This window comes from Sipha flava, unplaced genomic scaffold (genome assembly GCF_003268045.1).
Source record: "Sipha flava isolate LNK unplaced genomic scaffold, YSA_version1 196_pilon_pilon, whole genome shotgun sequence".
In the NCBI taxonomy this organism is placed as follows: domain Eukaryota; kingdom Metazoa; phylum Arthropoda; class Insecta; order Hemiptera; family Aphididae; genus Sipha; species Sipha flava.
In genome coordinates this window covers 441,508-466,667 of record NW_020272770.1, presented here as the reverse complement: position 1 = coordinate 466,667, position 25,160 = coordinate 441,508, and the positions used below count along the sequence as shown (strand labels likewise).

The 25,160-nt window shown below is 32.6% G+C and overlaps 1 protein-coding gene across 3 annotated transcripts in view; it reads left to right on the top strand.

Moving 5' to 3' along the window:
- Window positions 1–12,265, top strand: part of LOC112681747 — a 66,118-nt gene extending 53,853 nt beyond the window's left edge. For 2 of the 3 annotated variants that reach the window (XM_025552049.1, XM_025552048.1), the window contains exons 3-7: window positions 7,295–7,494; window positions 9,810–10,083; window positions 10,194–10,469; window positions 10,528–10,692; window positions 10,777–12,265. In XM_025552049.1, the coding sequence (XP_025407834.1) occupies window positions 7,295–7,494; window positions 9,810–10,083; window positions 10,194–10,469; window positions 10,528–10,692; window positions 10,777–11,847 (1,986 nt within the window). In that variant the 3' untranslated portion in view covers window positions 11,848–12,265. Of the gene's footprint in view, window positions 1–6,917; window positions 7,020–7,294; window positions 7,495–9,809; window positions 10,084–10,193; window positions 10,470–10,527; window positions 10,693–10,776 lie in introns of those variants that run through there. The other variant, XM_025552050.1, reaches the window with a different exon arrangement.
- The last annotated feature ends 12,895 nt before the right edge of the window (window positions 12,266–25,160 follow it).

Genomic DNA, 25,160 nt, shown 5'->3' with positions numbered 1-25,160 from the left:
TCGTCCATTGTTTCGAAAATAGCCGCAAACTGTCAAATTTTTATATTATTCACTTCGTACACAGTATCAAGTGAATGCGGATCTTATAGTATAACGGGTGGATAAATAATAATTTTTTTTACAACCGAATTCACGTAACATGAACGTATACGTAATTCAATTGACTAAAAGAAAAACAATCGTTAACTTTTTCAATGTATACACTAATAATTACAATTCGACGCAGTTGCTACGTTCATTCCTTTGTCGGCTGATGCCGCGATTAGTTTTATAAAGTTATCAGGTTTAGTAGTATAACCACTGACTTTATAGTACACCTAACTCTACAGTATTACTCTGTACGTGAACAGTACGGTTTGATGTCGATTTTTTAATAAAATTCGGTATTCTTAACGTCACGTCACGGGAGACACTATTCGTACGAACATTATTACTGATAAATATTGTGTTATTTGTGTCACTTAACACTTCATTCAGTAGATATGTTCACCACAATCACATGAATGTGTTTTCATATAACTATCCGTCCGACGACGCTTTGAGATAAGAACTCACCGACAACTAATTATATTATGAAATTCGCTTCGACGAAAGTATAATGTCATTAAACTCCATGGTCAGATTTTCGGTGTTGACTCATAAGTTTTTCGATAAAGGACCAGTAAAAAAAATGACCTAAACCTTTTATGTGAACTCATATCTAAACTATACTAAGGCATACCGAAAACTAGTTTATTTTTTATATCCGTTTGTATATTAAACACAAAACATCGAATTTTATTCACACAACGATTTACGAAGAAAAAAAATATTAAACGAATTCTAGTTTTAATTCAGTAACAACTACTTACTGAATCACTAGCTTTTTTAAATCGTTACAGGGTCTCTCTTTCTCTCTCTCTCTTCTACTCTTCCCACATTTCCTTTTTACCGATGCGATTTTATTTTCTGATAATTCTCATAATTCGAATTAATTAAATAAACCGGATACATTTTGCAACCTTTTCCGTTTGTAAGTAAATAACGTAATGACTGTAATTCATTAAATTCTATATATATTTATCAGACATTAATTCTATGGTAAGAAGCTTAAAGAAAATATAATTAATGTAGGCACATGTTTTGAAACGTCCAACGTAATTTTATTTGTTTTCGTGTTTTATTTCATTCTGCTGTTTCTTAAAATTATTATTTTTATGCAAGAACAAGATTTAACAGAAAATTGCTTCCAGACAGAAACATTTTAAATTCTAATTTCATGATTACTTATTTAATCTGATAGGCACTCGTTCTTTTCAGGTATAAAAGTGAATTATTATTTGTAATTTTTTTTCTCGTAACTATTATGATCAAAGACTCTCAACTACTGTAATTATATTGTCAATATACCGATAAAATATAAGACCAAAATGCGCTTGTGAAAGCTTAGCGTAAAAAAATAATTTTGTTTTTATTAATAAAAGATTGAGAAACATTATATGTTGGTGCTCATATAATATAATATAGAGAGTGAATACTGACGTGGGAGTATTTTAAAATAAATTAGCTATGAAATTTAATTAATTCAAATGAAAATAAAATTACTTGTTAAACGTATGTTTACGCGTATCAAGACTGCGTAGAAACAAATTCGATTCACAGTATTGACTTCTCATATACTACTGTACAATATAATATATTGTAATAATGTATTATAATAAATATATTATATTTATTATTATAATATACTACAATTTGTTTATAATAAAAATTTATATATATAATTATAATTTAAATAAATAGTTATATTTAATTTAAAATATATATGAAATAAATTAACTTTTACTGTTGATGCCCAGAATATAATCATGACGTCGATGGAAATATTCCAATGAGTTATTAATATGGTAAAACGTTAATTATTTTATTAGGCAATTGAAAATACGGCAATGTTAATTTCAGAAATTAAATCTTATACCATTATATCTTATGTGTTTGTAGGTAAATTATTTAGTATTTTTGATCAGTTTATTTTCTTTGAAATTGCATTCTATATCATTGAAAAACGTGAATAAAATGAACAATAATTATTCAATTCGTAAGACGTATTGACATATTACGACCAAATTATACTTTTAACCAAGGACATGATAATATTTTAATAGTGTTCTTCTAGTGCTTTTTGAATGAATAAGTATATTTAACTTTTTAGTTGGTAAAAATACATGTATATCTATGATCAACGAAATCACTGTTCGTAGTAATACATAAGTAATTTTTGATTTTATTTCTGCGGCATGGCATTATAATAAAAATAAAAATATCATACAAAGTTGTACTTGATCCTCCGGAGTGCCCTATGTGTTCGTTTATTCTCGGGGCCTATAAATTTTCGATTTGTAAGTGTTGTATCGAACAATACATTGTGCTCGACCGTATATACAAATAATTAAATTCATCTCGATATTAGTCTTACCACTTTCTATTTAAATTAAGCGCTATTGATAGTAACGCGCGTTTATCCTATAACGAACGGATAAACACGCCTATTGTCCTCTAATGTCATGCCAAACGAAATCTGTACTATCAAGTCCATTATGTCAAAGTTGTATAACAGCGTTTAATTCATCGTTTTGAATCGTTCCATCGCGTTCTTCGTTTGAAACATTCTAAACAAATACATATTAATAATAATATACTTAAACGATGCACCACGATATTATTATCAATTAATCATTCACGTTACATTATCGCATAACAATTAGTCGACCGTACACACTTCAGACGTAGTACTTATTCATTGTCAGTTTAAATTAATTTTTATATAATCTTTTGATTTTAGTTTTGTTTGAGTTGGCGCAGCGATTTCACTACAAGCACTCAACGGTTTGAAATAATATGTATTGTACTTATGTATTATAGTTATGTCTAAGATCCACAAATTACTCGTTTAAGTATGACATGTTTATTTATTTTTAGGAACAAATAATTAGTGCGCTATTTAAGCTTATTAAAACAGATTGGTACACAGACACACTATTATATGTAGTGTTTAATTGTTTAACTGTGATTGATGATATCGTAACAATTTTACTCCAACAATCGGGATGATTGGTGTATGATTGAAAATGTCCTTAGAATTACTTTTGAACGACATAATAATGTTATAAATCGTGTATTAATAATAATAATATTAATAGTATCCACTATGGACTTGAATGAAAATGGACGTGCTAACTACTTTCACGTCTATGAGTTCTTCTTCTTTTGTTGTTTTCGTTAAAAAATTATTTAGGATTTAACATATTGTTTGTGTACAATTGTTCGGATTATGAATGGTGATCTTTGGTTAGTGAAATTATAAACGTTAAATGTCATCCGTCAAGTATAATAGTCAAGTATAAAAGTATAATTACTAATAAAAGTACTTGTATACGATATATTTTGCAAGCGTTTCAAAGAAAATTGCGTGAAACGTAGTTTAAAAAATCAGCCTTACTTTTTAACTAGTTCAATAACTATCCCGATTAGGTAATGAGGTAAAAAAAAAGTAAAATATGTTTATTACGGAGAATGTGAATGATCAATGTAAAATTATCCTATTGACATAATTTCATTATATGCATTCGACTACAACAATTTATATGACTGCACACACATTTTTTTAAAATATATTAGAATAGGTTTGTTAGTGATAATGCTAGTGTCTAGACCAGAGATCCTCAAACTTTTATAAACACTATAATCTTTTTTAGCAATAAACATTTTTGTGTATCCCTTCTTAGTTAGAAAAACTAAAATAAATATAAAAATATTTAAAAACTGAATTATATTTTTATTTAATTAAAAACTAATACACACAAAATGTTAAAAACAAAAGAGTTTACTTTCAAAAAAAAAAAAAAAAATTATTGAGAAGTGTTAGCTTGTTTTTGTTGGCACAGTTGATCTATATTGGGTTCTAGTTTAGTTAAATACAATCTTAAATCATCTTCAACGTTTTACTTGTTTCTATATTTACTTTTAAACTTGAATAACCTTTTCCACACAAATAATTCAAATTTAAAGATTTGTTGGCCAGACTCGTACCCCTTAAAAAATCTGGAGTATTCTCAAGGGGTACGCGTACCACAGTTTGAGAACCACTGTGTTAGACTATTACCATACGAGAGTAAAATACGTAAAGTATGAATGCAAATTGCATTTAAAAGTCACTGTTCAGTTGTGATTAAATAAAATATATCTTTTTACATCGAGTATTTGTAAAATGTTAATATTTTTTCTATTGCTGGAATAAAATCACCAAACGTTTTATCACTATACACATATACGTGTTAGTGTTTTCGCTCAATGACGTTGGTCGAAAACAGTTATTGGCGATTGTTAGAGTGATAAATCTTCGATAGAGATTGGAAAAATGTCGTCGTAAACATCGCGTGTTGAAGATTGTGTACCGCGATACACGAACAACGTATATACAATTAAAAATTCTCAACATAGCTTACGCGTACAGATATTGTCGAACTTGGATATATTTGTATTATTCACGGAAGATATTTCACAATATAATTAATTATCACTAGGAAAATCACGAAATTTATTTGGACGGTACATTTATGCGTTTACGCGTGTGTACCTGACAATTTATTCACACCTAATTTACACACTAATTTATTACGGGTAAACCTTAATATCTTTGATTATTCCACGTACCGCTGTGGTAATTAGAATCGCCGTAAATTTATGATAATTTATATCCTTAATCATACCCATCGGCACATTCAACAAGGAGTAGGTGTATTATAACGATATTTCTATGACAATTTCATATCAACGTATATTGTAACGTCGCAGACGGTGTACAAAAGTCGAATACAATTTAGCACGGATGGTTAAATGTCGCACTTGAATCGGATAAGCTACCAAAAAAAGATTCAGAATTACTTTAATTGTTTGTTATTAATTGAAATGTCGACGTATCCGGTGTTCATATGCACCAAGATGTTTATTACTATTTTAAGTATACACATACGCTGGGCCGGTCCCTCGCGGTAGTAAAATAGGTTGGCACTAGTGTAAGGGTGGCAGATTTCGAATGAAAAATATTAAACATAAAATAAATAAAAACATTTAATATAGGCTACAATAATGTTTCGTTTACCGATGATGTGATTGAGACTTCATAATTTATTTAGAAACTAAATTTGAAGGTGAGTTGTAATTTTATAACTCAATTTTAAATTAGACAGCAATCAGTTATCTGGAAGTAAGATTTCAAAAAATGCATAACTACAGCGATAACTTTAAGTTTTTGTACGACATAAAAACCTAATTTGAAGAATATAACAAAAGATAATATTACGAAAAACTGTATGGTTATTTAATTGCTACTTTCAGAAAATGAAGATCTTAGTAAATCAGATATGAATTCAATGTAAATTACGGATGAGTTAACGTTATCCGAATTATTAAAACTCCAATAATAATTCATTGGAAGTGTAACAGTTTATTATAAATAATGACAATTTTGTATCAAACGTAGCTGTAGCTTTTGGAATTATTTTTTAACAATATCTGTATCGGTCGCATCGGGCAAGTGGAATTCTTTCAAGTTAAAAATAATTAAAAACTATTTGAGGTCTTTTATGAACCGAAGAAAGTTAAGTGATCTTTCTATAGTTTCAATGGAAAAAGAAGTGGCGAAAAATCTTGAGTTTAAAATGTATTGATCGATTTTGCACACGAAAAGGCTCACAAAACAAACTGTACTCGTATTTATATAATTTTAATTTTGTAATAATATTTTTTCAACTAATAATTGAATACTTATTGTTACTGTATGAGATACAGTATAAATACTGTATAATATCGGTTTCTATACAATGACTTGTTTTATTTTCATAACATTTATTGTTATATTTTTTATAGAAAACATAGGCCACTCAATACGTTTTTTTTTCTCGTAATAATAACAAGTGTTTATCGAATATCATTATTTGACATGTACTCTTCTTCTCGCCAAAAATTAACTGTTTAATAGGGGCAGCGTAAATTAGATTTGCCAAGAGCGGCAAAAATCTAAGGCCGGCCCTGCACATAGATATGTAACATATTATTATAATAAGTGTGTATACGTACGTAACATTTATTATCGATGTAGGCGCCCGTGTATTATTGTAGAATATTTTTGTTGAAAAAGAACAATGGTATTTTTTATTTTATTTTTGATGAATATATCATTTAATACCGGCCATTTTAAACACATACATACAGCGCGCATTGTATTTATGCATTTTATTCCATCGGAAGGCTTTTAAAACGACATATGTCATGTTACAATGTTTTCACTATGTAATCCGTCCATGTTCGTCTCACATATGGATACAATAGGGTTATTCGGTACAGTTATATCGAATACCGTTAGGGAATAACGAAACAAAGGGAGATTCACCCAGGAAGGACGACGTAGTACAAAATGGCAGGATGGCGTTACTGGGTGTTGAGTAATGAACGAGTAGAAATTAGGTATATGAGAAATTCCCATAAGTGAGTTATACTCGGTTGGGTTTTTCATATTTTTTATTTTATTATTTTTATTGTTATAAAATGATAATTATAACAGCTAGAGGTTTGGCATCCAAACGCATATAACTAAATACACAGCGGAATTCGCTCTCAAAATAATAAAATAGTCCTATTCATTTGTGTATCGTGGGATCCTGAACCAGAGCTGTAATCACGTAATAATAACCACTGTATGAGCCACGGCATTAGAATAATAATAATAAAAAAAAAAAAAATGCCTATGTTTCTTTTTCTCTTCATTAAGGAGCGGAAAAGTGAAATCATTATATTATTTTAAATCCAACTTTCCGGGGATACGCAATTATATACAACAACCGTTTGTATTATTAAAACACAAAATTACGTCCGTTTAGTCTTGTGTGTGCGGCTTGATCATGAAGTCATGCCGGATTTGTAACCGCGAAAGAGGTACCTTGTCTCGCGTGTCCCATGCTTGGGTACTACGTTTTTTAAAAGTGAGATTTATATTTAGTGTAATATTTTATGCATAATACACGATTTTTGCATTTTATTCCCCATAGTATGATAAAATATTTCATCTTTTAAAAATTATTCTTTCGTGTTCGAAACTCCGAGAACGACACAAAACCACAAATATCATTCATATTATAATCCATTTTTTTTTTCGTTACCGGCTTATGTCCGTTGCAGTGTTAATCTTTTATTTATTTATTTATTTTTACTGTGAATGTTCTATCAAGATAACTGATATTTGGTATTATTATCGCAGGATCAGCCAAGGCCACCGGTATATAATGTGGAAGACTACGCCGGATCGTTGCGCAAATTCGGAAAACGAGGATCAACGTCCGATAGCAACAATGGAGATTCGCAGGAAGCGAAAGAAACCGAAATGACTCTGAAAGAGTTCACGTCAATCACGGAACTTCTGGAAAAGCTTAGCGCTGATTTAAAACTCGCGTATTTCAGGTAAATACCGAATAAAGTTACTTTTTGTTCTTGATAAAGAGTTACATTTGTGCATACTTGGAGCGATTTTATCAATGGCAATTTAACGTGTTTTGTAAAAAAAGAAAAACGAATGAACTTATATGAATGCACTGAAACTAGCGCGGTTTTCCAAATATTATCTGATAATGTTATTCAAAATCTTGAGTTACGAAAATAATATGATATCCGATTAATTACAACGATTTTATAATCTGATATAGTATGCCGTTAATGTTGTAGAATAATTTTAAATGTCTAAAGATAAATCTTATTAAATATACCTAAGCAAATATTAGCAAAATCCATGTACTAAGTTCCATTATATTTTGATAATTTTCGTATATATGAAACCATATTACACACTTTAATTAAAAAAAAAAAAATTACAAAGAATAATTCAGAATAATTTCGCAATACTCGCAAATTCTTCGATTCGTTTTTAAATAGTTAAATTAAATAATAATAAAAAGTTATGAATATGCGAAATTCAAAGATTTACAGAAATACAAATTATAAATTTAAAAAATAATTACTTTCTTGTTTCTCACAAAATAATTGTTTGATGATTTGCAGACAATTAACTCTGGTTGAGGAGAACGTCACAATACAATAAAACGAGCTAAAACAATTTACTACCAAAGCACGTATATTATTTAACACGCGCGTTGTGCAAAACATAATATTTAATTGCTACCCATGACAACATCGACTAATTCTTTGTGAACTTAACTATCAATAGAATATTTATAATATTCAAGGCCCCGCCTGACCTGGGCTATAAAAATTGCACGGAGTTTCTGATAAATTTCCTAGAAATCGATTACCAAAAACGGAGCGAGCGTATCATCGATAAATATAAATGATAGAATTAAACTACCATTCAATCCCGTACTCATGTGCTGTTGAACGTTAAAAAAATAAACAATGGACTGCAAGTATACCCACCGATCTATGGGTTTCTAAAATAGATAATATAGCAATATTATAACATATAATATTATAACATAATATAGCTCTAATACATATTCCCAGTGATTCGATCAATAAATTGGCTATGTAAAAACTACATTTTCGGTTTAACGTAACGTTATTCGTAGCCAGAGTTCTAATTTTGACGGATCACGGTTCGTGAGTGTTCTGTGTCGAAAATAGGAAAAACCAAATTTTTAAACATTCCGCAAAAAAAAAAAAAACGAATTTAACTGATCCGTTGTCGTATTACGTTGATCAATTTTTCTGTATATTTGTATTGCGATCAGCGGTTTTCGTCGTCCTGCACCGTTGTTAAGTAGAACTTGTACAAACGACGTGCAACGGAAATTAGATTTTCACTTGATCGAAAACGTTGACAAAACATGATCATCTGTTAGCATTTCCAGTGACGTTCACTTCGTTTACAAATGCGCGTAACGGAAAATTAATCGTATTCAGAGTACGGGTCGGCTTCCATACGTAATTGACATTGGACGCGGACGGTTCTTTCGTTCACTGTTGCTACGTATGCAAACCGTTGTGAACATGAAAATTATTAAAATACGACGCTGCATTCGGTTTGTAGGTCATTAGAATAAAAAGATGTTATCGTGGCTGTTTAAATCAATACGTTAAATTTAATTATAGTGGCGTATAAACATACTTGTTTGACACCGACGGAAAAAAAAAAAAAAAACTATAACGTAATAATAATAATAATGCGCGCAGAGCCCCAATGCCCTAGTGCGCGCGGCGAGCGAATAAAAAATAAATAAATAAATAAAAAAAAACCTGACCGGCTTGTACGCGGGATAACGGTTATAACACTGCCAATATTAATTAACCACTAAAACCGGTACGAACCGCATTAAATTTCGTGCGGGAACGTGATGAAAACGTAACGTAAAAGGTAATATTGAATCGCATGTCGGCCAGTCGGTACGCGGCTAGTGCCTGCACACGGTACAAATTGTACGTTGCAAAAATAATAAGAAAAAAAAACGGAATGAAACCGAGAACGTTCCCGGCCGCGGTCAACGGAAATATTGAGGTTCGTGGGATCACGGCGCGTTGGTTCGTAACCTTGGCCGTAAGGGGGTTGCGGTTGCGTACTCCGAAAGGGATACGCGTGCGAAGGGATCCTCGATAGAACACAACGGTTTTTTTCACATCGTCACGACGAAACGCGTACGTCAAAATCGAAGTGTACGGGCGAATGGGTTTTCATTTCCGTCTGGCATTAGTTCGACGAAAGCGGTCGGGTTGCACGAGAAAAACGTTTTCGAAAAACCCACACAGGTTTGAATTTGTTTCCGTTTCAGTTTCGTGCAAGAGTTCGTCGGCGACCCCATAGACGGCGTCACGCTGCTGCTGGAGCTGCTGAAGACCATCCAGCAGAACGGCACCCAGACCAAGTGCACGCCCGCGAACCAGCGCCGGAACGCGTTGGACGAGAACTCGTGCCTGCAGTGCTTGAAGTACTGCCTGCGGTGCCAGGACGCGGCTAGGAGACTGGCCGTATCGTCGGCTGGTCTCTACACGCTGGCCGCTTGCATCATGAGCACGGTCAACTCGTCCCGGCTCCTGACCCTTGAGGTTTGTACGCGTATTTTCACTCCCGCCTTCCCAGTCGGAACGATTTATTTCTTTGCAAACAACATTCGCTATTCGCAATTTTTATATACAACGTGATCGTGTTTGTGTAGCTGTTGACCAAAGCGTGCTGCGAATCGGGCACGGCCGAAGGACACAACACGGTGTCGGACGCGATGAGCACGATGCGACTTCGGTTCGCCGAGCCCGTCCGGTTCAGATTTCTGGTGGGCATGATGTCGGGAAGCGGTAGCTCCGGTATGGAGCTGCTGTTGGCCGGCCTTAAGTTCATCAACGCGTTTACGGAAACGTGTCCGGATCTTCAGACAAAATTCTACGTGCAAGCAGAACTGAAACAAGCTGGATTCAAACCGGCAGCTATACTGAAAGTAAGTAAAATCGAAAACTGTTTGATCGCTTCAAGATAACGAAATCATTTGTTTTTAGAATATTTCCAACAAATCGCCACTGTTGAGCTCTGTTTCGGACGAGATATACAGATGGCAGAAAAATTTCATAAACGTGGAGTCACTTAAAAGGCAACACGACGAGGTCATCAGAGAGGCAAAGTGTCTCAGAGAGAAAGTAGTAATGCTAGAAAAAAAAATTCACGTGAGTATATTATTAAACTTAAAATAGAAATCCGCACTAATTGATCGATAACATAATTGAATTGTTGCCTTTGTTGTTAATCAGCTTCTCCAGGAGGAGAAACGTGTAATTTCTTCACGCAAGGACCACGCGAATAGCTCGGAAAAGAACAGCAAAAACGAGGGTGGCGGCAACTCGGCCGAAGACGAGGGAATCAGTTCTTCGGAACAAGACGATTGCGAAGAAGAGGTGACGACGAGCAAGAAGGTGAAAGTGTCATATAAGATGTACAACTTGTCACAGAACGACACGACGGTGGATGAAGTGCTCGAGGACTTCGACAAGGTGATCAACGACGCGTCCACGGAGTCAGGTGGCGGCGGTAGCCGGCAGGTGTCGTCGTCGGTAAGTAGCGACAACTCGAAACGGTACTACGAGCAGTACTCGGACCCTGACGACGTGATCATCGTTCCGACGCGGATCGTGCCGGAACCGCCGAGAAGGTCCAGGAGCCTGTTGGCGAATAAAAACTTCGAGGTGAATCCGTTTTTCGAGGACGACGAGGAGAGCGCGGAAGACTCGGAATGCCCGTACGGGGACGAGGAGAACAACGCCAAGTGCACCGCGGCGCTTCAACGGAACGAGACGTTCCGCAACGCGCAGAAGCAGATCAAGCGATTCTCGGCATTGGCGCTGCACGCGGACCGTCCGGAGTGGGAGATGCAGGACGTGGGGGAGTCACAGGGATGCAGACGGAAGTCCATATACGACGTGTTTGGGCCACCAGCAAAGGGCTCGGTGGCGCAGGTGACGCGATCGGCGAGCACGAGGAACGTAGCCATTGGCGGTGAAGGTTTCAACCGCATGCCAGTTACCCGATTCGACCTGTGCGCGTCCGAGCGATCAGTTTACCTGCCGAAGGGATGCAGGGATGATGGCGGTGGTGCTGACGAACCCAAGGTGTTCGTGACCCGGGGTCGTAACATCGCAGGACTATACTCCGGCTACAAGGGCGCGGGCAGGGATCCAGTGGTGGCCGCGGTGGCAGGTCGTCCGAAGACGTGCCAGCCAGGCGGCAACAGTCCCGATGACATCGGTCCCTTGAAAGCGTTGCGCCATATCAACACGTCTGTTTCCACGGGAAAGCTCACGGATTTTCCATCCGGGCTCTATTAGACTGAACGAGCATAGAATAATAATAATAATAATAATACGTGTAAAATAGTAATAATAATTAAGTTAGTACAATATATAGTATTGTGTCTTAGGCGTTTCGCAACGTTTCAAAAACATGTTTAGGTGTTTATTCTTTTAATCCTCTTCTAACGCGACCGTTGCACGGGTACACCGACCGATTAATCGGCACCACCGTGTTTACCGGTTTCAAAAATAATTGTACATAATGTTATACATTTTAAGTTCACGAATATTAGTTGAAGTACAATATAGGTTACCGCTTGACTGAATAGCACTTTTAGCTGTTATATAGCCTTTATTTTATATTTCGTTTAAGAGATTTTTTTTTTCCAAACACTTTAATTACACAATTATAACTTAAATGAAACGGCGAACGCTAAGAACTTTAAAATCTTCATATACGAGTATAATTACTTTTTCCCAGATGTAACACACGTGTAGAAACTTCAGTCGTGTATACAATTTGATCGATTGTAGAAAGTAAAATACGCTCGCGTGTTTATGATAAAAAAAAAATTAAAATAATTTAAAAAAAAAAAAACATTTAATTATAACAGTTTTCGTATAATTTGTGTACCTATATTATTAAGAACACGTATAGAGATTTACATTTACGTAGCCTAATAGTTTTACAGACGTATACGTAATTTTTGAACATAAATTATTCTAGACGTTAAATAAATATACCTACCTATTGAAAAGTAAGTGCAATATTTTGTATTAAACCAGTATAGTATATGATTATTTTATTGTATTAATTCGTGGTTATGTTGAATTAGCCGTTTGTTTTTATTGCTCAATCGTCCTTTATAACATAATTTTGTATACATTATTTATTATTTTATTAGGAATAAAATATATTTTAATTATGAACGTGAAACAAATGATCTGTGTATTTATAATCCAAATACTTCTCGTGTAAGATAATTAAAACAGTTATAATAATGATAATAATAAAAAGAAACCAACTCAAAATCACTGGATGTTTACTGTTTTCGTTTTTATTTTTTTTATTTCCTAACCAAGGTATTCGAGCCCGTTTACATTTTCGATTTTGAATCGATTAAACGCTTACATAAAAGGCGACGGTGACCAGAACCGTTTATTGTACACCGTACATGATGATAAACGGTAGACGATAACCGATCTTGGAATGCGCGTCCGTATAACGGTCGTGGTCAGCGGTTAAAAAACGTTACGTGTAGGTAAACGTATTATAAACGTTGTGTAACGTCATGAACAACGTTTGAAAACGCAGTCACGGAAAGCCGATATAAATTTAATTTCGATTTACTGCACTGCATTGCGCGCTCCGTCAATAATTACAATAATAATAATCGTTAAATTTTTTTACAAGGTTCGTGCTTAGGTTGCGACCGCAACTTTTTATACCACGAACGCGCTTAATCAAACGCGCATTATCGAACGTAATTGTTCAACGATTGCCGAGCGAGTGATACGTTTGATCGCGTTGCGCAACGGTGTCCCGTGCACAAGACGCGTGGTCGAGTGATTAATTTGCACAGAACCGCGCACTTGATCCCATTGCGGTCCGGTCGAACCCGACGTGCATTTCGTTCGCTCGTTTCTCGTGTACTGTTCTTGGACCGTACCCTCTACTACTGACTTCGAAACTTTACTAAAACCCAAACGAAACCTACACTCGATTCGAGCGCACCTAAGGTTTTACCCAGTGGGGCGGACGCAGGGAGACGGTGTACCCCTTCTAATTTTAAGAAATTTTAGCGTCTTCCTACTATTATTACGTTACAATTATATAACGCTTGACAAGTTTTGAGGACGCAATTTTTTCTTTAAGCAAACAGAGTCTTTCCTTCTTTAATTTTCCCAAGTCGAGCACTGGTTTCACCCCGAACACGTGTTTTTCGTAAAATCATACCAGTGTCGTAACAGCCTCACGCGCCAAAGTTGATTTTTTTTTTTTTTTGGTGCGAGTGTTATTGGCCCAAAGAGAAAAAATGATAGGATATTTTAGCAGAGATACTTTTACGGGGTCTCTAATAATATACACCAACCGCGTGTCCTACGAGAACTGCAACGATACCGTTGAAACGAAGAAAAATAATCCTCGCGGGACAACACCATTTGTAAACGGTGTGGACGGATTTTTATTTTCGAAATCGTACGAATGTCTCGTCGTTGGATTCACATCGTAGACATTGTTCACCATCGCGGCGTGCACCCGGGGAAGTGTGAAGTACGTAATTTCTTCGAGATACGTATTTTGCCGCACTGAATACGTAGATAAATTGATCGCAGATGACGTTCGTTATAAATGAATCGGCATCGCACGAACCTTATGCCGACGTGCGTCATCTGAAAAAAATGAATAGAACATCTCGAGTTGTGACCCTTGCAGCGATTTATCTGTTGAAACCCGTTACCGAACAAACCGAAGAAGAAATCCTGTCCCACCGGCGTTCAACCTCAGCTTACCGATCACCGATCAAATGTACCGTTCGCGCAGTGGCAGTACGTTTCTTATGCGGACGATGAACAGTTTTTAATTTTACGTTTACGTTATGTTCGGATTAATAACTTTTACTGTTTAGGCATTTCATTATTACGATAAAACAAATACTGTACAATTTGCCATAAAAATCACGTAAAATATTTGATAATAATAATTACTATAATAATATAGTTCGGAATGTAATAAAGAAATTGAAACGCACGATGTATAATATATAGCGACTTGAATTGGTTTAACTGTTATCAGAGTTATTGATATTTTTTAGTCGTGATAAAAATTTAAAAACAAAACGTTCGTAATACAAAAAATATTCAATAAACTCAAAAACTATCCGCACTTACAATCACCGTATCCAAGGTATACATTTCAAAACTCGATTACTAACATTTTCCGTTAAAAATTATTAGTTTTTATTAATTGATTAGCTCTTAAATTATTCTAAAATATGCTTTAAGATTTTTTGCGTGTAAGTATTATTAATTTTTAATATTTTAAACTATTAGGTAACAAATTATTCATATCATCATTTCTTTTGCTTATTATTATTTATCTTTTTATTTGTATTGATATTAATCTTGTAAATACTTTAATTCATAAAAAATATTGTAGGAAATAATTTTTAATATTCAAATATTAAAATTCACATTTTGTGAATTGATTTTGATTTAAATTTAGCGTTGAATTTTAAAATAATTTTATATAGTAATATTTATTAACATATAATATTTTAAAAGCTTATATTTTTATTTTATTTGCTAAGAATCTGATTCCTAAAAAAATTGAACACAAATCAATTTATCAACTTTAAAAAATTATCTTTTCACGCATATTTTATTTCAGTTACTGACTAATGGTGTAAACAATAATTGTTAAATTATTAAAAAAATAGTATTTTATGAAAAAATACTGTTCTAATATATTATTTTTTGGTAGTTTTCCGAGTGAATTGTAAATATATTGCCTTGTAGCCTTTGGGTATAATAACTAATCAAAACAAGTTAAAGCAACTGATTTGACATATTCAATCCATCAATTAGTATTTAATTTAAAATCCATAAAAATTAAACGAAATTTCTTATAGTACATCAAATTATATTTAAAAATATTTTTAAAGGAAACATAGGGGCATGCATCATAAATTTTACTCAAGTGTTAAATATTTTGTTTTTTGAAAGCCTATTTTATATGCAGCTTCAAAAATCTGAATCCATGAACTCAATAAACTGAATGCTCCTTTATATTATACAAGTGTTATTAAGTAATAGTGTGTACAATGTGCACTGTACATATCTTATTTATTATTAACAATATGAAGTAATATGAACTTTTAAAAAATTAATGTTGTCCTTAACTCTATATGATTGATAAATAAATGTATGTAATGTATATTGTGATATATAATTAATATGATTATATAATTAGCTTATATAATTCGATATATTGTTCAAAATTTAATGAAAACCTAATTATTGTAACTATGTATGATTTCTTAAGAAACCCATGAAGAAGTACAATTTTTTTGACGAGTAAATAATATTGAGGCATTGTTACCATTTTTTTATTTTTGTTCGTTTTTGCTGCATAAAATTATTTAACTATTTGATATTTTACGTTATTTAAATGTATACTAAGTAAAATTGAATTAATAAAAACAAAAATAGCTTAGTCTCATAATGTCTTCAATTTATACTTTTAAAACTCTTACCACTTTTAAATTATTTTGCTTTAATTCGGCAATTTTTTTTTAATATTACCAACGTAAGATAAGTATTTTAGCACATTACTACATTACTAGTAAATTATTTATTATTTAAATTACACTTAGAAAAGTGTTTTGTATTGATTGAAATAATTTTTATTTATTAGTGAATAATAATAAATATATTTTATATTAGGACAACCCAACATCACATATTATAACTATTTTTTTAATATATCATAATAAATTTAAATTTTATGGATTATAACAAAGCCTTTATTCGATATTTTCCTTGAAGGGAATTGGACACAACGTACGAACTACCCTCTTTACTTTGCGCCATGCGGCCCTCTGCTGACCATTGTACTAGTGTCCGAAAATCCATTGACTTCGATGGCACATGATTTCATATTGTTCGTAATTTTACGTGATATCGATAACCCATTTAACGCTGATAATTTTGTCCGATATTCAAACCATCGTTTGTGTGTATCCACTGGAACGGGCTCATTCCAATCAATCTTCTCACGCGATAGCGACTGTAATATTATTTTTGCTCGCACTATCAAAATGGACCAACCAAACCCTACGGTTCGAAAATCGCGACCATGTCGGCCAGTATTTCCGTAACTAGTACTAATTAGCGATGATTACCCTAATTTTAGACGAAGTAGAGAAATATTGAAATCCTACTAAGAAAAAAATTGGGTACGCAAAATGTTTACACGATGTTAGATAATTCTATACATTTCTCAAAGGACAACATTTAAAATTAATTTAATTTGCATTATTCATTTTATAAATTAAAAAAAAAAAAAAAGTGAAAATTAAATAATTAATACTTTAGGTTAATGCAGTATTTATTTGAATTGTGTTAAATTAATATGAGCTAGCCTTTAGGCTAAATGATTGTTCAACGATGATAATATTATTTATTTTCTAAACTTTAAAATAAATGAAAAATGTTTTTACTATCGAACAATAATATAGCTTAAAGGCTAGCTCATGTTAACATTATTATTTGCAAATCAATTTATGTATGTACTGAATTGCGGAGAATATATGTTTTCGAATTAGCTATGTAAATAAGGTTATTGATTTGTGATAAACCAAAAGAAAAATAATGATTATCTTTTTATATTGTACTAAGGGACCCAATTTTTGTCTCGTAGTTCTCCAAGTGATTTCAGAAGCAAAACACTACGATGGGAAAATATCCCTTCTACGTCATTCGAAACCATATCCGTCAGTTTCCTAACTATTTTTTTCAAACTGTACACCTGCAATAATACAAACACATACGTTAGATTATACCGTAAGCTGTCACGTATAATTATTCTATAAACAGCTGTTTAATTACTTTTTCTATGTTTTTGCCGGCCGCTAAAAATAAGACACAAATATTTTCAAGCGCTCGGTCCGACATCTTTTCCGGTAATATTCTTAAAAACTCTAATAGAATATGGGTGGACAAAATCTTTTCGTTAAACAATTCGCCAATAAATCTGAATTTAACACATGATATACAAATAATTATTGATTGATTTTGCTGATAACTAATAAATATTTATATAACGTTGCAAGAAAATCATTACGCGTAAGATTCTTTGGCCGTAAATTCGTTTGCACTTGGATCGTTTTGAATTCCGGACAGCAGTACTTCATTGCAACGGATCGCGATTTGTTTCTTCAACGTGGTAGTCTTGATGTGCTCCTTTACTGAACTTGTTGTTGTGTTCCGCAACAAAGAACATATGCCTACCAATTCTAGAATGGTCTTGGGATAATCTTTTGCCTGAAATACATAAAAATTAATATTAATTGTAAAAATTGAATTGAATATAAAATTAAAAATGTTATATTCATTAAAAAATAATAATACCATTGAAAATAGGACGTCGATCAATCTTTCCATGATATCGATGTTCTTAATGTGTACAGACAAGTCTTTTATTGTGGTGTTCATGTTGTCTGCAGTTACCGGGTTGATGATCGGTTTAACGATATTGTAAACATTTAACTGAAAAAATTTCGAAACACTATTAATATCAAAACAGTATCAATCATTGTCGTGTGTCAATTTCGTCGAATTTTCTCTAACAGGTCAGTAATTATTTATTGTAATACGTTCGACTCGCAATTAAAATAAATCTAAAACAATGAAAGCAACTGTTACATTTCCTTTCTCTGAAAAAGGTTCATTTCGCCGCGGTTCTTTTCCGACCCGAGTGTTCATCTATCGCAAATTATGAAAATAATATAATAATTTTATGTCCACGGTTGTACGTATACGTATCGATTCAAATACCTCCAGGCGTAAGCTGTTGTTGCAGACCGTCAACACTGGTCGCAAGTCTGAACACGACAGTCCTACGCAATTCACGGGTTGTCCTGCGAAAGTTACCCCGTTCGTTTCGTCCAACAGTGGTGGCTCATCGCAAACATCATGTGGTATCCCCTCATTGTTGTACCTCAACTTTAGCGTGTCCATGACCATCGACCGTATCCTCGAGGAAAAAATCGGCTTGTGCGCGGCTGAGTACTCGTGTAGCTTTTCGAACGCGTCGCTCTGGGTAATCAATACAAATGTAAACAGTTCATGTACACGCTCAATGTGCCGGGTAATGCGAATTTTTATGGGCCGGTTTCACCAAGTACGAGTTAAAGTCCGGATTAGTTAGTCCTGAGTTACCGTCTAACTTTGAATTAGTATTGTTTCAGTTTTACTATTGGTTTTTTGGGTAGGAGTTAGTTAATCCGAGTTAACCTCGTTCCAACAGTATTTTCTCCAAGTATTTGAAGATAACGTTGATAACAATTCCGCAATTTCGTTTTTCTATTATCTAATACCTACTGTTTGTCGTTGCATCGCAATCATCTGCTCATCATCATCGTCATCGTTAACGTATAGTATTTGACGATACTTAACTTACTTTCTTTTTGAAATCTTGTTATAGAAGATGTATTACATATAAAATCGGATGAAAAGAAAAAAGACTTGAACAAAAATTGGCATAATATGTCATCTACATCATAGTAAAATATATTATTTATAATATATAATATGTAATATATATATATAATATAATGTTATATAATAATTAATAATATATAATATATTGTTATGATCTACATGACTACATTATTGATATCATATAAGCACTCCCACCCACAACAACACTGATACCGTGGTCTTAACTTGGAGTTAGATCGTTATTACTCAGAATTATCGAGAATTAAAATCTGGAAGTAAATATTTTCATTAACTTGAAGTTACCACTTGGTTAATAGTAATAGTTATCACTCTGGGTCGTGAAATTACTTTTTTGTGCTAACTCCGAGTTATTAGTAACTCGCACTTTAACTCTTAGTGGTAAAACCGGCCCTATATATATTATTTTTTAATATATTCAGACCACAAAGTATTATGACATTTCGGTGAACCTTACGTGATTTATTATGCCCCTAGCGTGTTGTAGTATGACACACAAACATTCGAGCGATAATTCTTTTGGGCTCTGCACGAGTCTCGCCACGCACATTTCCAGTATCGGCGGCACCATGACGTTCACTTTTAAAAGTTCACACATAAATCTGGAATTAAAAGTGGTAAACGTTCGGTTAAAACCTTCACTTGATCTCGTTCGATGATATTATTATCATATATCGTCTGGTGCAGTGTGTGTACGTACCTGCAGTTTGCTACTGAACGTCTCCTATGAACTATTTCGTTTTGATCAAATTTCGATTGAAGTTGATTCTTAACTGTCTGTAACGTCAATATCGTTAAATTGTTTGATAAATCGATGATTATATTGCTTATTTAATGTTTAATTGAATGTCATTTATACTTTATCCTTGCAAGATTCTATTCCGTTCCGGTCTTTGGCTACCGCACGTTTTCGGGTGTACATCGATTCGAACGCATCTTGGCACATTTTAATCAACATATTCCTGAACGAGGTCTGTGTTTTCTTGTCTTCTGAATGAACTTTGGTGTTTTTCATCATTGAACAAACATATGCGTATTGAGGTGCGAACAGTGGATTGTCTACAGCCTATACATTTTAAAGTAATAAATAACTATCGACTTATCTTAAATCAGTATATAGTACAAACACATATTATATTACAATACGTTATGATAATATGTATTTTAATACCTTTTGGAATAAAACTTCAATAATTGTTATTAGACATTCATTCGTTTTTATCGGTAGTGAAATAATACTATTCGCCGATAGAATCATGTTTTCTGGTGTCATTTTGTCGACAATAGACCGACATTTTTCCTGGATCTCCTTATAAAATAATAGATATTTAGTCTCGAGAAGACTAAAGAAGTCCTATAGAACTCATATATAACTAACTTCTATAAAACAAATTATTTATGTAAATTTTCTCATAAAATATAATTTTTTAAGCAAAACAATAATAATGTTCTTTTCATAAAATATACTAGTATTTTAATAAAAATGAAACCAATTTCAAATCATTTAAATCTTACTTTTTAACATACATATTAAATAAATCAAACATAAATACACATTTTCAGTATAAATTCATCTTTTTTATTTTTATAAATTTAAAATATTTTTGACTTCGCCTAAATCATAATTCCCGTGGAAGTCCCAGACCCCTTTTCATTTTTTTTAGAATAATTTAAAAATTTAAATGATTCAAAATATTAAATAATAAAAGTTTTCACTTTTATAGTTATATTATAGATTATAGTTCGTCCGATATAATTTACTTGTATTTCAGTATTTTTTTCATCCGATGTTTGACAACTATTTTTCTTTTTTGTCTCTAAACTTATACATACCGATGAGGTTTTTCCCTTAACCTTCTCATCTAAACTTATTGGTGATGATGAATAACTAAAATCGGTGGTTTTTGTAAATTTTACCAGCACTTTATTTTTGCGCTCATCGTTCTGAAAGAAATAAAGTTATAACCTGACCGAAAAACTAGAATCTTGGGTTCCAAATTGGAATTACTTGATAATAAATATTTACCTTTTGAATTTCCGTTATCGATTTGCTTTTGATCGATTCGTTTGGTCTTTGAGTGTTCTTCTGATAAAGAGACGATGCAAAGTATATTATTTTATAATAAAATTTATTAAATAGTTTCATGTATATGTATCACTTTTTTTAAGTAAAAAATAAAGCTTCTTACTGTAGGCAATACTGCAGATATGTTTTGGACATGCGTAGATTGCTTGATTTCGGGTCTTCCCGCGTTCGATTTTGCATTAGTGTTGCATGATTCCGGTTCGGTACGAGAACCCCGAGGTATCCAGTTATTATCTTTTAGCTCTATGGTATCCATTATCATGAACCGTATTCTTGTTGGTATCCTCGTTTTATACGCCGTCGACATGTATTCGCTTAATTTTTTGAAAGTAGCCTTCTATAATGATTTTGATAAAACAAATATCATTACAGTACACGATTTATATGGGCATTAAACATTAAACCATAAAAATTGGACATAAAATATTTGCACTCGATTCGATTAAATTATGATAACAGCGTGTGATGATTCGGTGTAAATCTTACATTATTTAGTGTTTTCCCGGCGTATTTTAATATGTTACACGCACATTCGAGTGTCTCTTCGTTAGGCGATCTTAAAAGGTGTTTCATACACGTTTCGAGTATTTGATTCGTAAGTATTTGTGCTTTATAAAGTTCGCACATAAATCTGAAAAATGAATATTACAATACGAATATTGTTTAAAATCAAAATGATTTGCTTTATTCTCATTTAATTCGTCAATACCGGCAATTTCCAACGGATCTTTTTCTATGGACCCTTTCGTCTTGGTCATAATGTGACTGCAGTTGCTTCTTCATATCCTGTAATATTTCGATTGCATTGTATAATAAACATATCGCCGATGACATTTTGGTCAATAGAAGCAATATTTAAGTTATTCAAATGTCATCAATTTCGTTTACTTGATCATTGCAATCGTTTAAATCTTTAAGGCTTTTCGCTAAGCTCTGTTCATGCTCATGCATTAGCTCGAATCTGTTTTGACAGCACTTGGTTAATAACTTTTTGAATGAAGTTTTTGCCATCTTGTCTTTCGATTTAACCTCTTTGTTATTCAACGTTGTGCAAACGTATGCGTATTGAGGGCTAAAATTCGGTTCGTCAATGGCCTAAAGTAATAAAAATCAAACATTAATAATATTCGCCATGGTACACTGTGAAGATCCGCAATAGATTCAATGATAATACCACATTATGTGGTCCATGTATGCATTTTTTGATTTATTAATATACCTTTTGAAACAAAATTTCTATGACTTTCTTTAGATGATCGTCAGTTTCTATTGGCAGAGAAACAATATCGTTGGTCAACAGCACCATGTTTTCAGGAGAAATCTTGTTGAGAATCGATAAGAATTTTTTCCGTATTTCCTTGTAGAACAAAAAAAAAGTAATAACTATTCACGTAGAATTGGGTTATAAAAATAAAATATTGAATATGAACCGCAATCCATCTTGCTTTATCAATGGATAAACTGTTTTATTAAATTATTCTTTACTTCTGTCTGTGTATCTTTATCGCCCATCGAACCACAATTGCTTGAATTTTTTTCCCTTAAACACGATGGAACCCATGCGTTTTCACACGTTTTAAGTTCATTTGAGTTGTCTTTCGACAGAATATAATGAAAAACTTTTCTTTTCGTTGTTTTCTCGCACTGGTTCACGTTGTATACAGGTGACGTAATAGTCTAAAATCAGTTACTTCTTCAATATAAGGATATATTAATATTGTTGTTCGTTTACCGTTGAAAGTGTTCTGGGTTGAAGTGTTGGCCGTTGACCGAATACCTTCGGATACGAAGACCATTTCGGACACATCGGCCGACGTCCACTTACAATTCTTTGGGTGGTCATACGTTCATTTGCGTCCATTTTCTTCCATCGGTTACTTAAAGCTCCAGTGTCTAAAATACAGTTGTATACGAATAATAACTATTTATATTCTCGCGTTCTCATTATTGTATGAAAATATTTACCGTTGGATGTCACAAAATTGCTCATCTTTCGTTTTTCTTGTAGACGAAGAAGTAAAATTTAATAGAATTGAAATAGTACGAAAAAATCGTCGATTTCTTTTAAGAGTATAATATATTAAAGATATAATATTTTCAAAGCATAAAAATTAAGTCTGACTTAAAAAGCTTCCTCGAAAATACAAATGTTGTAATATCTTATGTATTAACACGCAGGTAAATTGTTGTGACTTGTAAATTTTGCATAGCAACCGAACGAGTATTATTACTGCGATAACAGCCAGTATTTATGAATCAAATTCATTCAAAAAAATTTTAAAAATTATGAAAATATACATAATAATACTTCAATGTTACAAGAAAGACGAGCATTTTAAAATAAATAAAAGCATTTTTAGGTAATTTTATTATTATTATTCCTCTCTTCCCGAATAAAACTTTTTGGATTTCTATTCTCTTAATTCTTATTATTTTCCTTTAGACTTCAGCACTATAATATAACATTACATTGTCCATAAGAACATATAAGTTTATGTGCGTGTTTAAAACAAAGTAAAACAAATACAGTTTTTGATGAACTGATTGTATAAGAAGGAAAATACTATATTTCGTAATGGCAATGCAACCTTCGATGTGTACCTTTGGATAGGTAAAATTATACTAAATATTTGCGCCCGACAGTTTGCAGTTAAGCAACATTTATTGCACAGTTACAACATGGAATCAATGAACGAAGAAGGAATGGAATCAAGTTAATTTATGCACGGGATCTAGGAAATTTAAATGAATTTTAGTTTTTTTCGGGGGGGGGGGCGTGATTGTTCCGGTCTGGTGCAATGATCACAGGGTACACGACAGTCGGATTATATATACGAGTATATTAATAATTAAATTATGCGAATACTTAATGATGTCGGACGTGGTGGTAAATACGACGACTAGACGACTTGGGCGACAAATCACACACTCAGCGAGTTCCTGGCGTGCTTACGCGAATATAGCAAATGGCAACACTACCGATCTCGGATCAAACACTGGTGCAGCGACCCGCGGTTTGCCGACCACGCGATGTGGACAAACGCAAATTACTACGTGCCGAACACAGTTCGACGGGACCCGGTGTCAACTTGAGGTTTGATTTATTCAACATTTTTGATAAAGTTAAATTACATTTAAACGGTTATTATTATTTCTTTTTTAATAGGTAAGTTTTGTAATTTAAATATTGGTTTTATGTCGTGAAACGGAATTTTTTTGATACATTTGTCTAGGAAAATTTACAAATGTTAAGAAGTTTCGGATTAAATAAATTGTTATAATATACTAAAATGATATTGATAATGATAATAATGAATAAAGTATAATGATTAATATGATCTTACTATTCATGTATTTTTTCAAAACTACAATTTGCTTAATCTTAATTATTTTATATAAAAGCGTAATTTTTTTTTTTTTAATCAGTTAAGATTTATGATTTGAATATTGGCTTAGTAATCCATCTGTGATATAAGTACTATACAGTAACATATTTTAAAATACATTTTTGAAATCAATTGTGTTACAGTTTGTAACGTTTATTCAATTTGATTTTATGATAATAATTAAACCAACAATCTAATTTAAAGAATATATGGTATAGTTAAAAATTGTATAATATTCGATCAACGGCATAAGAATTTTATACATTTTGTATATTTTAACCGTAGTTAGCAAATTATTAACATACTCGTATATAAGACGCATAAAGTACACCTAGAAAAAGTATCTTGTTTTTAATGAAAAATAGCTATAATTGTAATGGAAAACTGGTATGATTTTGAGCCTATGAAATGTTCTCATAAAAAATGTGAATATTTCTTTTAATTAAAACAGAAAAATGTATCTTAATTAATAGTAAGCTAAGTATAATGTACCTAATTTATTACATTTTTATTTAAATTAATGATATTTAATCTACGATTTAAGCTAAACGAATAATAAATAAAAGTAAAATACTGTTAATTTTAACACCACAAATATTTATCAAGTAAGTTATTTTTGTCTAAAATTGACGAAA